The 15,241-nt window shown below is 47.5% G+C and overlaps 1 protein-coding gene across 3 annotated transcripts in view; it reads left to right on the plus strand.

Moving 5' to 3' along the window:
- The first annotated feature begins 1,233 nt into the window (after nt 1–1,233).
- The window catches only part of NHS (NHS actin remodeling regulator), a 261,283-nt gene continuing 247,275 nt past the window's right edge, over nt 1,234–15,241 (plus strand). For all 3 annotated transcript variants that reach the window (XM_055802280.1, XM_055802282.1, XM_055802281.1), the window contains exon 1: nt 1,234–1,685. In XM_055802280.1, coding sequence (XP_055658255.1) covers nt 1,286–1,685 — 400 coding nt within the window. In that variant the 5' untranslated portion in view covers nt 1,234–1,285. The remainder of the gene's footprint in view (nt 1,686–15,241) is intronic.

Raw genomic sequence — 15,241 nt, forward strand, 5'->3', positions numbered from 1 at the left:
TCAGCTCAGGCTTCGAGCTCTGCGAAAGCAACTGAAGGCTCTCCAGACCTAAGCCTGCCCCAGGAGCAGGTCACCGTGCCTAGCACGCAGGTGCACGCAGGTGAAAGCAGGCAGCAGTGCTTTCTCTGGTGGATATCTGCAACTCAGACCACTTGACCAGAGGTACCTGAATGCTGCTTGCATGTGGTCATGTAATGACAGACTGTATTGCAACACACACGTGCAAGGATGACAAGTTAAATTCAAGTGGGCTAACTTAAACTAATGTTTCCAAACGGTGGAATGCCGGAATTTGCAGCCACTTGGCTCTCCTTTTACGGTAGCTCTTTCTGTGGTAGCTGCACTGCGTATTCACCACCAATAATTTACAGTTTACGTTCGCAGTTCATGCCTGCTCGTTAGGCATGGTCAACTTTCAGGAGTGAACGTAAGCAAGCTCAGCTGCCCTGCACCAGAAACAGTGCTCCCTGTCTGACTGGGACCCGGCCTTCCCTCACACCTCCTAAAGAGCATCCCCCTGACTCGGGAGGCTGCTGCCCCCCGCCGTGCCCCGAGGTGACACCCGCGGGCAGGCACCTGCCTCCTGCAGCGCTCGGGCTTGGCGGACTTGGGCTCTTTTTGCCCCCGCCGGCGTCTTTGCCGCCTTCTCCTTCCCCGCACCCGAGCCGTGCTCCCGCCGGAACGGGGTCGGGGTCGCCCCGGCCGGGCCGCGGTCTTCCCGGGGCACCGGCCGACGCCTGACCGGGCCCGCCCGCAGCCGGTGCCCCGGGGCCGCGGCTCCCCCGACGGCTCGGCGGGCCCTGCAGCGCCTCCCCGCGGCGGCGGCCGCTCGGCACCGCCCCGGTCCGCGGCCCCCGCCCCCGCCCCGCCGCTCTCCCAGGCGGGAGGCTCGGCGGCTCGCTCCTCCTCGCGGCCGCGGGATTCCTCTCTCCGGGTTTTCGGGCCGCCCCTTCACACCCGCCGCCGGAGCGGGACGGCGTGAGAGCGAGCGAGCGAGCGAGCGAGGCGGCGCGGATGCGCCCCGGCTCCCCGCGGCGGCAGCGGCGGCGGCGGATGCTCGGCGGAGCGGCGGCCGCTCGGCAGCCCGGGAGCCCCGCGCAGGGAGGCAGCGAGGCGATGAGCCGCCCGCCGGCGGACGGCCGCGAGTGACGGCGGCGGGGCAAGGAGAGGCGGCGGCGGCGAGGAGGAGGAGGAGGAGGAGGAGGAGGCGGCGGAGGAGGAGGAGGGCAGCGATCCCCGCCAGTGCCCGCGGGAGCCCGGGAGAGCCCCGGCCGAGGGCTCAGCCATGCCCTTCGCCAAGCGGACCGTGGAGCCTCAGCGGCTGTGCCGGCGGCAGCCCGCCGCCTCCGTGCTGGAGGAGAGCTGGGGCGCGGAGCCGCCGCCGCCGCCGCGGGACCCGCCGCCGGAGGAGCCGGTGACGGCGGGCGAGGGCGCGGAGGCGGCCGGCGGCGGGGAGAGGGAGGCGGCGGCGGTACTGATGGTGCTGGACCTCTGCTCGGTCAGCAACGTGGCCCTGTCGCGGATCCTCCGGCAGCTCTCCGACGTGGCCCGGCACGCCTGCACCCTCTTCCAGGAGGTCGAGGCTGACATCCAGGGCACCCACCGCCGCGTCCGGGCGCTGCACGGCCGCATCGCCGGCCTCCAGGGAGCCGTGCGCGGCCTCGACCCCAAGCAGGAGGCAGTGCGTAAGTACCGCGGGATGGGGCGCACTGCGCGGTGGGGCGCACGGCGGCCCGGCCCGGCCCGGCGGGGGAAGGCACCCTCAGTAACCCGCCGTGCAAAGTTCGGGGCCGGAGCCGGTGCGAGGGACGCCCCGGCGGCGGGGCGGGAGGGGCCCGGGCGGGCGCGGGGCGGGCGGTCGGTCGGTCGGTGCGCGCCGCCGGGCGCCGCGGCGATGCCGGCGGGAGGGATGATGTCAGTGGTTTGTGCCTTACATAAGGAGCTGGCTGGCGGGGCTCTGGGGCGCATCTTCTGCAGCCGAAGGTTTGACCGGGGAGGGGGCCGACCTCTGTCTGCGGGGCCCCGGGGGGTGGGCGGCAGGGGGATGGTCCCCCGGCCCCGGGCATCTTGGGGTGTCTCCCAGTGCTGGCCTGTCCCCCGCGCCGGACAGATGTCTTCCCCTTAGAAGTGTCTCTGACTTCCCCATCGAGATTTTAAGCTCTTAAGTAGAAATGATAAAGCAGCTTCGTCGTTAGCCAACTTTCGGGGCCATAAAATAAGGAAGTTTGGTTAATGACTTCTTTCTGTTATAAGCGTGGTCCTGAAGAGCCAGGGCTGGGGGGGGGGGGGGGGGGGGGGGGGGAGAAGATCTAGGCAATATGCGACTTGTGTTACGAGCAGTAAGAGCTTGAATCCTGCTTCTTCTCCACCCAAACTATAAAAGCGGTGACAGGCTCTGTAGTCCTAACAGCTGCCGATTTCTGCTGAATATGGCTCATATTCACAGCAGTCTAACAATTTTGTACTCTCACTGGTGCATACGCTTCCCAAGCGCCTGTGAATATGTATTTTTTTGGTACATAGGGCTGTGGATTGGAAGTCTGGAATAGCAGAGATTGGTGTCGATCTCGTCCTCTTAATATCTGGCTTAGTAAAAGCAATGGCCTCAAAGGGGGTTTTGGCTTAGTTTTTGCCTTCTGCTGTTCCTCTCTAAATCCTGAGTACCTCCAGTGAGTACAGTGAAGTGAGTTTACACAGGGGTAAATGAGAGCATGCTCTCTTCTAGGTGTTTTTAATGAACATGCCATTTAAAAAATCATGCTCTGGGTTTCCTCCCCTTTGGAGCGGTGTGGAATATAAGTTAGTCTCCAAGGATCAGCGAAGCTGTGCTGATTAACAGAATCAAGCTTTGAGTATTCAGCGGTATTTAAACTACATCCTCAGCAGCTGTAGAGTGACTTTGCTGGTGATATATTAATATACATCAACTGTAGATCAGACCGAGGGAGGCTTTCTGTGGTTTCAGGACGAGTGTGTAATCAGAGCAGAGTGCTGCGCTGCGATTGGAAACTACGGCGTGAAGGAGGCTTGGCCGATGTAGTGAGGGAACTGGCTGAGGAAATGAAACTCCTTGTATCACATTCTCATCTGTAAGTCTTTTGAGCTGAGTTCGCTGTGAGTATATACTGATGTAACTGAGAGCAGAGCTTAGCCTTTCTAATCTGTACGGCTTTTTGCTTTCTGGATTGTGCAAGTGCAGCTTGTTTTCACAGTGCAAAACCTTGATATTACAGCACAGTTATGTCATGCGCTTAATTAGAGGGTCTGGTTTACCCCTGTGATGATAAATGCATAATCTGCTTCTTTGATGTTCTTCTGTTTTCATTTAAATCCTTCTCTGTTTAGGAGGGGAGAGACTTTTGGTCATGATTTTCCCCATGTACACCTGCTGTTCTTCCTTCCCTGATATATGGTACAATGTACAGCACGGTGCCGCTGTTAGAGCTGCAGCTGGCCCTCAGTCTGGCCAGCCAAGGGTTCCTCCACAATGCCAGGCTTTGCCACTACTCATCCTCTAGTAGGTGTGCATCTTGCCTCCAGCTATACAGCTGCTTGCAGGCACATCGCCCAGCCTTCATCGCTTCTCTTCATGCAGTGCTGTGCCACGTGTGCTTTAAAGGTGGAAGTCTCCATACCAATCCAATGTGCATGATCAGTCGACTTCTTTGTTGTCCGGCTGCTTTTATTCCCCATCCAGTGTTGGACCAGCACAGCTTCATTTGCATAGTGCTATGTCTGAACAGCTCAGCTGGGACCTGGAGCTGAACAGCACCATTCTGCACACCTTCTCCTCACATCCCCCAAATCCATGCACATCCACAGCAACACCTCCCTTTGGTCTCCGGACTGTTCAGAGGGCCAGATGAAACTGCTCATCCTCGCTGTAGTGTATGATAGCACTCTTTCTGCTTTCTGGGCAGACACCTCCTCCTTTGTTAGTACTTTCAGCAAGACTATGCTAGCATTTGTTTCAAGAATTAAGTGTCTACTCTTCACAGTATTACACTCAAGTCACTGCACCCAGTTGATTTTTGAAACTGAGAGAGCAATCGCAGGTGGTCACAGGTCTGCCCAGGACCTTACCAGCATCACATTAAGGCATACTAACTTCTACCTCCTGTGGCAAACGTGGGACTGATGAGGTGGCCTCTGGGCTGTCTTTTGGCTGTATAGCCCAAATGTCACATCTAAGAATAACTCAGAATTGGCTGGAAGTTTGGAGTTGCACCACAAGGAGCAAGTTGGTGACAGGCATGCAGCCACTGCACCCATAGCATGACTGTAAAGTTTGCATTGAACTTGTTGCATGCCGGGAGCCTGGAGGTGCTGGGCCACTTGGCATATCGACTGAGGTATGTTAGCACCACGACAGTGCAATGCAACCACATGTTTTTTAAGTGGTCAGTTTAAAACTTCTAGGCTGTCTTGCCACAATGAGATGTTCTTGATGTTCTAACACCAAGTGCAGCGCAGGGATTTGAGAATAATGCTACCAGACGTTGCGCTAGGTACTGAGCTGTGACGTTGGAAGGCCTTGTTCTCCACACCTTGTAAGCCAGCTGAATTCCGAGATTCCCTTGTGAAGGCACAGGCTGGGAGAGGAATAATGGGCTAACGCCATCTCGGGAACTACTGAAGCCAGTGATTATAGGGGCTTCCCTACCCCCATCCCTTGCCCAGAACGCCACTCCTTGGCAGTCGCAGAGATGATACTGAGGGGAAAGGGAGCAGGAAAGGAGCTCACCTGAAAATAACATATTGTACAATTTTGCATAGGGCTGTATTTTATATTTAAAATTAAGTATTGTTGTATTGAAATAAAACATCTATGTTGGGTTCAGGGAATATTAACTGAAAATTGAAGTTAATTAAAACTGGCATTTTTCAGTAATGCTTAGTGCTGTCGTTTTCATGAGGCCTTAACATTCTCAGTTCTGTTGCTAGTGGTGTGCATTTGCAAGGCTGTGTATGCTTTGCTTTAAGAAAAGTACCTCAGCTCCTCTGCTGAGCTACTGGTAAGGGTATTTACCTATGTGCTGCTCTTTTGTCACTGTTCAGAAATCTGGTTAGGCACAATAAAGGACTGATTCTGGGCAGCTGCAAGCAGGTCATCTTCAAAAACTCAAGGTCCCACGCCTCTGCCTTCCCAGATGCTGCTTGTCCTTTCATCTTTTTATAAGCCTCTGGCCAGCTAGCATCTTGCAAATATGAATCCTTTCCCACCCTCTGACTGGAAGAAAAACAAGGGTGAGAAATGTTTTCCTGCTCAGCTCCTGAACTAACTACTTTGCCCTTCTGCCACTCCAAGTACTTTACTGCTTTTCATCATGAGCAGCTCCAGGGTCTGCTTTTAAAGCAGAACCATGTGGGAATAACATGATTGTTGTCAGTCTGGCTGTTGCTTAGAGTTTTCTTATTACCAGAAGGAGAACTGAGCAGTGTGGTGCTGCCCAGTTTTATTATTAGATGTTTGATTATCTTGGTAATACAGAAACGTAGAAGTGCTGGATTTGTGTGTAGACTTGGGACTCGGTGCCTCCACTATTGTTTGGAAAGACGATTTCTCTGTCTAGGGGACTACAGATCTGGCAGTATAAGTGGAATATTGTACTTTTCAGAAACTGATGATGTAAGCCATCTTGCTTTCTGACTAATCGGCAATGACCGGGCAGCAGATTTTGAAAGCCCTAGTTAACAAGATCGTTTTTGCACCCTGGCATCCCAGAGAATTCCACACATTCCAGGCTTTTTTTTTCTGAAAGCATCAATGTGTTACCAGTATCCAACCTTTCTAAAAGCTGTTTTCGTTTGCAGCAGTTGCCTGCTGTATCTTCATTGCTCCACTTTTCCATTCCTGATTTTCCTACGTGCTTGCAGTTAGTGATACAGCCACTTAGAAGTGTGGGGATCTCTGCTCTTCAGAGGCCCCCGGATCTCTGCAGTGAGCTCTCCTATAGGTTTTTCTTCTTTCCTGAAGTGTCAGTATTGAGATAAAAAAGACAGCTGTGAACTGATTCTTGATCATTTTAAGGCTCTGCATGTATTTATTCTGCTTGATTGAAGTCAGTTACTAAGAAGAGCCTGGCTAGTTTCACTCTTGCTTTCAGTCTCTCTCATTGTGCTTTTTAGGGGGTTTTGTTTTGATTTTGTTTGGTTTGGGGTTTTGCGCTATTTTTTTGTGGGTCTTTCTTGGTTTGTTTTGGTTTTACACACTGACATAAGGGTTTTCTGTTTGGGTTTTGAGCACTGCAGAGAAATGTTTAATCAATTGTAAGGTTTTTATTGTGCCTTCTGCCACAATCCTACCATTTTTTCAAAACATATGTTGGACACAAAGCTTATCAGATAATTCCTCTCCTCCTCCTTGACTTAATGTGTTGAAGTCTCAATTGCTGTTGAAGTGGAATCTAGAAACTTTAATGCTTACATCTCAGGATACAGTTGCATTGTAAGGCCATCTCAGGCTAACTGGTGAGCATCCTTGCAGAGATCTTCAGGCAGGAGCATAAAACCTTACGAGTAGGTGCCATCTTGAAAGAAAAAAGAAGCAAGTGCAAATTGGGTAGATGTGTTGCACTTTATCCCAGCTTCACAAAATGCTAGAGAATTTAAAGTGCAGTTTTCATTGTATGGATTTTCTGTTATGCTGAGGCACATCTGCAGACCTCCACAGGCTGGGTATGTTTACATAAAAATATCTCTGATGCTGCTGGAGACAAATCAGAACAGATTTCTAGCTTCCCCTACCTCTGTATTATAGTGCTTTATAACATATAGGCATATCTAAGTGTAGTTACACTTTTAGAGGTACACACTAATGTAGCCTGGGGGACATGAGGTACAAGGATGCATTCAGAGCTTCCTTTGTACATTGAAACTGTATTAATTGGCAAGTCCTTGTTGGGTGCAGAATAAATCCTCTGAAGAAAAGCAGAGTTGTATGCTGGATGTGGTAATCCACCGCCTTCAGTTTTGTGTCCTGCACCTGCCCAAATGGAACGACACATCCTCTTCACTTGTTCTTTTGGAAAAGGAGAAAGGCTTTTGACTTTACTTGCCAGGTGTGGTTTTTTGGTGTTGTGCTGGTTGCTGCATACTCATTTGTGTTAGAGAACTTGCCTCTCTGGTGCACTTGACTGTAATTTGCCCATGAATGCAAATAACCCAAGTTGTGGGTGTGGGAAAGTTGGAGGATTTCCTTGGTGCTTGGCTTCTTCTAAATGCAGAGGGTTGATGGCAAGTTAGCAGAGTAGAAAGCAGCGGGAAGCCAAAGCATAGACTTCCCTGCTTACTTTTATTGCTGTCAGAACAACAAAGGAACAGAGGAAGAAAAACCTGCTCACTTAAGGATCCCATCCCCACCTTACCTTAACCTTAGCTAGAGCACCATTAGCTGGAGTACTGTCATTTAGGAGAAAGATTCCTTATCTTTGTTTACAGGTGGCGATAGAAGGCCTTTTACACAAGAACACAACCATTCAGAGGCTGGGCTTGAGAGGTTGTTTTCTCATTCATTTAGTATGTGATAGAAGGTAATGGGTGGAATTTGTCAGGTGGCTTTGACATAGATGTAATGCTTTGGAAGTTGGGGTTGTCACCTTCAGTCACATTGGCTCATGGAAAGCAGACTCTGGGCTCTTTGCAGGTGAAAGCAGAATGTAATATCCCTTGTCCTGCGGAGGTCAGTGAGACTCTCGGTGGGAAGGCTGTGAGAGCCCAAGACTCGGGCAGACTCACTAGCCTTTATCTGGCACAGCCTACTAACAGGTGAATAGCAGACAGCAGTGTGGTTTTCCTCCGAAGCCATTCCTTGTTATATAGATGTAAATCTTCGGGAATTTTGCTGAATCTCATTAACTTGGTCTTCCATTGGTATATTACAGAAGGCCTTTGCCTGTTCTATAGTTCCTTGCTTTTCATTCCACAAATAGTACTTAAACTAATGTAACGGGTTTGAACTGTTTGGGGCTTTTGTTGCTAGATGGAGAGCCTGCCAGTCAAAAGACCTGATATCCAAAAATATTCAAAGCTGGCTTCCCACCTCACTGCAGCTATATAGCTGTGTAGTATTGTAATCATTAGTGGAACTTCTTTCTAACTCACACTCAAGACCCGAGCAAGGGTCTCCAGTGGACTTACTAGAAATCCTGGTGGAAATGGCTTAACTCCTTTAAAACCAATGAGGTCTCCTTTACACAGGAGTAAAACTGCAGAGAAGATAGAATCAGGCTCGTAAGAGACTTAGACTTACTGTGGATCTGTTGATTTAGCAGAAAAACCTCCCACAGCCCCTTTGAAACTCCATGCTTCTATTTAAAAGCCCCAATAATTTAAAATATGTGTTCATACAGAAACATATGATGAGCATTCCAGTGAAATCAATGGAGTCTTTCCTACTTTTGGTTAGTTCCCCTGCTGATACAGGAGAGATCTGGAGATTAAGAAATAAGCAGACTCTGATAATTTACTGAGGGCATGGGGAGGTCATTCACCTGTTGATTCACATGCATAAAAGATGACAGTTTCCCTTTATGAAAGACAAAGGGCCTGGAGTGTTTCCAAAAAACCCCTTGCATGGTTCTCAAATGTCCTTGGACTGAGGGAAGGGCTTGCAGGAAGCAAATATAAATATCCATTGTAATGGTGCCACTCAACTGCTGTTCTGGATCAGCAGAATCAGTTCTTACCTTTACCTGTTTGGTGGCTTCGGTTTCAAGGATCAGATGACAGCTGGGCTGGCAGAGATGTGCTAAGGTGGGGAGAAAAGAGCCTTACTGCTCCCTGGCATGAGCCAGTCCCAGCCTCTCCTTCTCCTTTCTGGCAAAGGCAGGCTTCTTCGGCGTGGCTGTTTAAAGGCAGCACCTGGCTTTTCCTCTCTCCAAACTGGAGAGCAGAAGAGACAGAGTGCAGGGGAACACCGGCTGTTTAAAAAAGCCCCTAATCTGACACATTTCCTTCACACATGCCTAGACATGATGTACCCAAATCAAACAGAGACCCCCAGGGAACTCTTAAAAGCAATGTTACGATGCCCAAAGCGGGGAGAAAAATAAGACCAGCTGATGTGAATAATACACATACGCATTTTAAAAGCATTGTTGCGGGGTTGTGTGGTCTTCTAGGTCAGAGAGCTGAGATTTTCAAAAGCTGCTCTTTCCAATCACTCGCCATGTAATCGGAGGGTGACATCAGACTCTCGATTGGAACTACTTGAGCTATTAGACTGTGAAGAGCAGAAACTCTCTGTGTTACCCAGTGTGTATGCGGGGGGAATGTTTTTTCCTTCCTTTGATGTATTAGCATCAAGAGAGGGAGTCTTCGCTTCATTCCTAATTGCTTCTCATCTTTGAATTTATATACCAATATGTAAGTAACTGCAAAGGGAGATAGCAGAATTTATAAAAAGTTCAAAAAGGCAGGGCTTAGAGCATGATTAAAATAAAAGATAGCAAACAGTGTGTGCTGTTTTTAGCTGAAATATCTCCCTAGAATACTTTCCATTTACATTCTCATTATATCTAACTGCTTCTAATGCACTGCTTAGTTTAACAACTGGCATGTTTTTAGGGTAGATTTTATAGTAGATATACACCCACTGTGTTCTTAAGTTGAGACTTTAAATTGCAGTATCTGTATTGGACAGTCTTTTCTTATACCTGCTTGGCTGAAGGCAGGAAGAAAGTAATAGTGATGGGAACCTAATTAAGCCTGTGGTCTAATTACACCAGAGCTGTATGCTTGAAATGCTGTTAGATTCAATGAGTGCTGTGTGGCACTGCCATGTTAAGTCCCAGCAGAGAATGACATTTTATTTTTTAATAGGATCACTGTAATTCTTACAAAGCCATTGTGGTTTTCTCTTTCTTTTCAGCTGCCAGGGCAGTTGGACTTTGAACTATAGCCGCTCAGACCAAATGCCTGAGAAAGTTCGGAGGAGCTGTCTTGCTAGCGTGTGCATGTGATTAAGGAGAATGAGCATAGGCGGTGTGTTTGTGCTATAAATATGCATAGCTTTTTCAGGCCTCCGCAGCTTTTCCCCCTGCCTTTTCAAAGTCTTTTTGTTAGCTTCATGACGTTTGAAAAGACCTATAAATTGGCCCGGATGGAGGATGAGTTGGGGGGAAAAGGTGCTAATCCTTCTCCTTGAAGACGTGTGTATGTGTATCAATCGCTGCTGAGTCAGGCCATTTTTAAGAGTAAAATATGCAGGGTGCATTGAAAAATGCCTCTGTGTCCACAGGCTTTGGATTGCTTTAAAGGCAAAACTGGGCTTTCTGTGCATGCTCAATTTTGACTGATGTTTTTTCTTTTTCCGAAAAAGGTATTACCAAGCGTTGTTCTCTTCAGATGGTCTGTGACTGCCTGTGATTGCAGAAGTCAGATCTGCTTGATGGTGAAGCTCAGGATAGGCTGCACTAACTCACTGTGATGCTCAGAGGCAAACTTTTTTAAAGATGGTATACATGTTTCATTGCATACAGTATTTAGTGAGATATGGTAAGGGGTGATTTCATTTTAAGTGAAATGAGAGATTAATTACGATTAAGTACTTACCACACAAATCAGAGCGGGTCCAAAGAGCAGGTACTACCCAGCTCCATTTTTTCTCCCTGTAAGGTTTCTTTATTTACTTCCAGGATAAAGAGGGCCAGTTCTTGGCATAGGCATGGTCTTTTCTTTGGTGAGATGTTTTTTGGTGAAGTGTTATGTACAGGAGACTAGTCAAGAGATATATATTAGTTCATTTCTCAAAAACAAAAGCATATATCATGGATTGACCACTGACTTGTACGTGCCCAGCTCTTACCCTGGAAGTGACATAGCTCTGCACTGTCCAAGTTTTTAATGCAAGCATCTTTTCTTTTTCCTCGTTTATTTGGGGAGATGAATTTCTCAATACTTCTCCAAAACCTCTTCTAGATGCACAGCACAGCTTCTGCTGCTTTGGGCTGTGCTAAACAGAGCTTCCATGGCCTTCCTGTACCCCGGCAGTTAACACCATCACAGAGGCTCCTATCTCAGCATGCTGGAGACATCCCACCTCCCCTACCGTATCGACTCTGCTCCGCTGCAGCAAGTATTGCTGCAGGAGCCTGAAGTCTTCGTCTCTGCAGCAAATTGCCTGAAGTCTTGTACACAGTTAGCATGCCAAAGTTAAATTTTCCCCATCGGGTGGATTATTCTGACAAAACCATTTTTAGCCTGGTTTCTTATCGAAACAAGTATTAAGGAATAGCATACTCTGTGTGTGTATAGCAGGGGAGGGGGTGGGCACGTTTGTGTGTCTCCCACCAGCCATTCAGCAATTTTATATCTGCTATTCAGCTACAATTTCAACTACATTGCCACAGTATAGAAGTCATAAAAGATGCTGCCAGGTAAAGGAGAGAACAGACTGTTCCTACTGCATTTGAAGGAAGGGCTTGTTCTTTATTAGACACCAGAAAATCCACTGGGGAAGGAATCCCATATAAATGTTCCAACCCAATAAAAAAAAGTGCTCCAGTTGGAGCTCACATTTTCTTCAGTATGAAAGTCAGTCCTTTGCATGACATAAAAGCTGGTGAAAACCAGGCTTCATTAGTTCCACTGCTTGCAAAACTGCTTGTTCATATTCCTCTTTCCCCTCTAGAACTGCTGATTATTTCTTTTCAGTTTAATCTCTTTTTTGAAACTTATTCCTTGAAAGACTTTCATTTTTGGGCCATCCTATCCTTTGCTCCTCTTTTCATGATAGTTTTTGCAGGGGATGGAACTATGCTTTTACCTCTGTCTTAATGGCAAACTCCCCTCCCATTGTGAGAATGAACAGTATTAATTTTTATGACTGTGGTTTATTCTCCATTGATTATCTTTAATGTGATGCTGTCTTGTTCAGTTAATAAACTACCAATAACCTGCTAAGATTTAATTAACCCCCTCCCCCAAACATAACCTGCTTTTAATAGATGTTGTAAATGCATTCATTGTGCCTTGCACATTAAAATCACTGGTTTAAGTTCCTTTACTTTTAAATTGCACTCTAGCTAAAGTATATTTTGTGGCAATCATCTTGTCATTACTCTGCTAATAGCTTAAAATAACTATCACTACTTCATGGCTTCAGCAATATTTTTTGGCCTCTGTTGCAACTGCCACAGGCTTGATTCAGCTTTGATGCCCAGACAGAGATTTTGGACAGCTGCGTTCTGGACAAATTCCTCCTAATGGAGACTGGCAGGTTCACCTGAGGATTTACCGTTAATTCTCTATCACTGTTAGCTGGTGTGAATTGGTGCCTGGAGCCCACAAGCTGTCCCTTTGCAAGCCACAACGGCAAAGCAATGCTAGTCCACATGCAGATGTCTCCAGTTTCATTCACCCTAGCTCTTGGGCCAGCTGACATGCCCAAGGCAGGGCTGTGGGGCTGGGCCACTGCCTGGGGAATGGGGCTACCCAGGCAGCAATATATCTGCTGTCAGCCAGCTGCGCCACCCATCCCTGCACACCAAGGCAGGAGGGCTGTGGCAAGATAGCAGTGTTGTACAAACAGACGGGCGATTGCCGGCCACGTGCACCATGCACTGCAGTGCTCTGGCCCAGATCTGTTTGAATAAACTAGCTGGAATGCTTGGGAGGTAAGCTAGGATGACAGCCTTGACCACAGGCTGACTGCAGATGAGGCTGACCGCACATGTCTGACAGAGGAGGAGGAGGAGAAGAGAGGCCAAAGCAGAGCTGTAGGACCTGTGCTTAGAGTTCCCCTTGACACTTAGTCACCAAGGATATTTACTCAGTTTGCACTGTTAAATTTTTTTAGGGACCTCTGCCAATACATGCAAAATTTACAGAACAATTCTTTATCAGATCCAGTGATAAAATCACCTGCCTACAGGTGTATTATGGAAATGACCACCCCTGTTTGAGGAATGCTGGGTCTGTAAATCAGTGAATGGGTTACAGCTACCTTCAGCAGCTATTATGTGGCTATTCGTTTATGAAATTGTCCAAGTGGAACTTAACACAAATCATTAATGTAGATTAGAAGTATTTTTCATTTATCTGCTAAATGTTCCTAAGATCTCAGCAGAATGGCAGTTCATTAAAGGAAATGAGAGGGAGCTGCAAAATATCACAGCTTGGGTGATTGTTTATTTCTTTTCTGGAATTGTGTTTCCTGTTTGGCCGTAGATCTGACCTGAGAAGCAGCGTCTTGGACTGTGAGACTAAAAAGTTCTGTTACCAGAAAATAAATGACTGTGCTCAATTTTGTGCAGACCTTTGTAAACAATATTGAAATAGAAGAGGCTTGGATAGCATCTTCTTCCTCAAAGTTCTGTATATCACTAGAAGAACAACACCTTTTTATGTATCTATATACATAAAGGCATAGCTAGATAAAGGAGGAAGGCCAGTGGAAATATTGGACAAGATTGGACAAGGTCACTGAGGTTAGAAAAGCTTAATAAAGAGGAGAAGAATTTTACAGCCACATTAGCAGCAACCTGGTCAAACAAGAGAGGAAATGTTCAGTACTACAGCTCTCGTTACAAAGGTGAAAATTGAAGGTAATTGATGTCTCTTGTTCTTCCCTTGATTTGACTTTGTGGTTTTGTCCAAAAGCATCTTGTGGTTGAGTTCACTTCCTTCCCATCCCCTCCCTCTCACAGTGGAAGATGAGTTTGGGCTTGAGAAGTTGTGATGGTGTTGATGGAAACTCTTCTACTGGATGTAATGGGTGATCCTGCCCCAGAAATGAGGTGCATCTCGCTTGGGGATGTGGGAATCATGCTGTTTGGCTGTACTTGCAAGAGTAAAGCCCTTGCTTTTGAATGAATTGCCCCTGCTATGTTACAACAACGGTTGAAAAAGAAAATAGAAATGTGTAAGACCTCAGCCAAGTTAATGAAATTAATTCCTTCAAGAGAACCAATGGGTCAATGAAAGGTAAAGTGATGCAAGACTACAGTGTAGCTTACAGATTCACTGAAGGAATGTGTTGTATTTATTATTGCAAAGAAATGTCTCCCCTGCCTTTTTTCCCTTTTGAGACAGTCCAGCCTTGGGCCTGTTAAATATGTCTCTATGGAAGCTGGCACACACTGACCTTGTTTGCTGCGGTCTGCTCTTCTCTAGCTTCATGATTCTAGTGGCATGAGCCACATGGACAGAGCCCTAGAGCGAAATGCTGGGTAGCATAATTAAGTGCTCTTGTATTGAAGGCTGGAGCTGACTGAGTCAAACTTTGGCCAATACTTCAATATTTTTTCATGCAACATACATCTGATGTATCAAGAGTTCTTGTTTTTTCTTTCAGACCATATTACTTGGGTATGAGGATGTTAAATTATATACCAATAATATTTTGATCTGCATAATACAGAGCGCTCTCTACTGATTTGTGTCCTGATAACACTACAGGAACATTTGATAACCTTGTAGAGCTTGTGGAAATCCACCTGACTTTTTCTTTCAAATGTGTACGGCCTTTTTTCTGTTGTGTTTTGGAGTTGTGGTGGTCAGTTGTGAGTATTACATGAACCCCCACTCCCTGGAAGCCCCATGCAAGCACAGTCTTGGCCAAGCATGTTGCGAACACTGGAATGTGGCTCTGCAGCTCTCACTGTGATTTTGGGGTCTGAGGAACCTGGTTTCATACTGACCAGGAAACCACGTCAGAGGTCGCTCTGCTGTCCTGCAGCCTTTTCCCTTCCTGCTTTCATATGCCATTTATAGCAAGTGAATTGTGTCTCCCACCTCCCCTTCTCCCCTTCCTTGACAAGCTGCGTAGCAGCTTCGGGATGTGGAGTGGCTGATGTTTCTCCTCTGCTTCCTCTTTGCCACCTAGCTGCTTTCCAAGGCAACATGTTCCCCTGTGTAATGTTGGTGGGCAGCTCGTGGTGCCCTGTCTGTGCAGCCTCCAGCAGGATGGTGTCAGTGTGTGGGAGAGGAGTCGGCAGCGGGAAGGCAGTGGGTGAGGAAGCAGGCTCTGTCATTCCTGAAAGACCACTCGCTGAAGCAGTGTTTGTAGAAGCTGTACTACATAACATGGCTTGTTTAAAATAACTTGGATGCTTCTGGCCTGTACATCCAGTGGGCCTGAATCTGAGGATCAGGCTCATCCTGAACAAGCTGCATCAAAAGTTTATTTTTCTGCTGATCCCTAAGTACCCTTCTCTACTTCACTTTCCATTTCTGCTGAAGAAACATTAAAGTTAGGGCAGTAATTTCTCCGTAATGTTAATGTGGATGGTGTTGTGTA

Source organism: Falco peregrinus, chromosome 4, assembly GCF_023634155.1.
Source record: "Falco peregrinus isolate bFalPer1 chromosome 4, bFalPer1.pri, whole genome shotgun sequence".
In the NCBI taxonomy this organism is placed as follows: domain Eukaryota; kingdom Metazoa; phylum Chordata; class Aves; order Falconiformes; family Falconidae; genus Falco; species Falco peregrinus.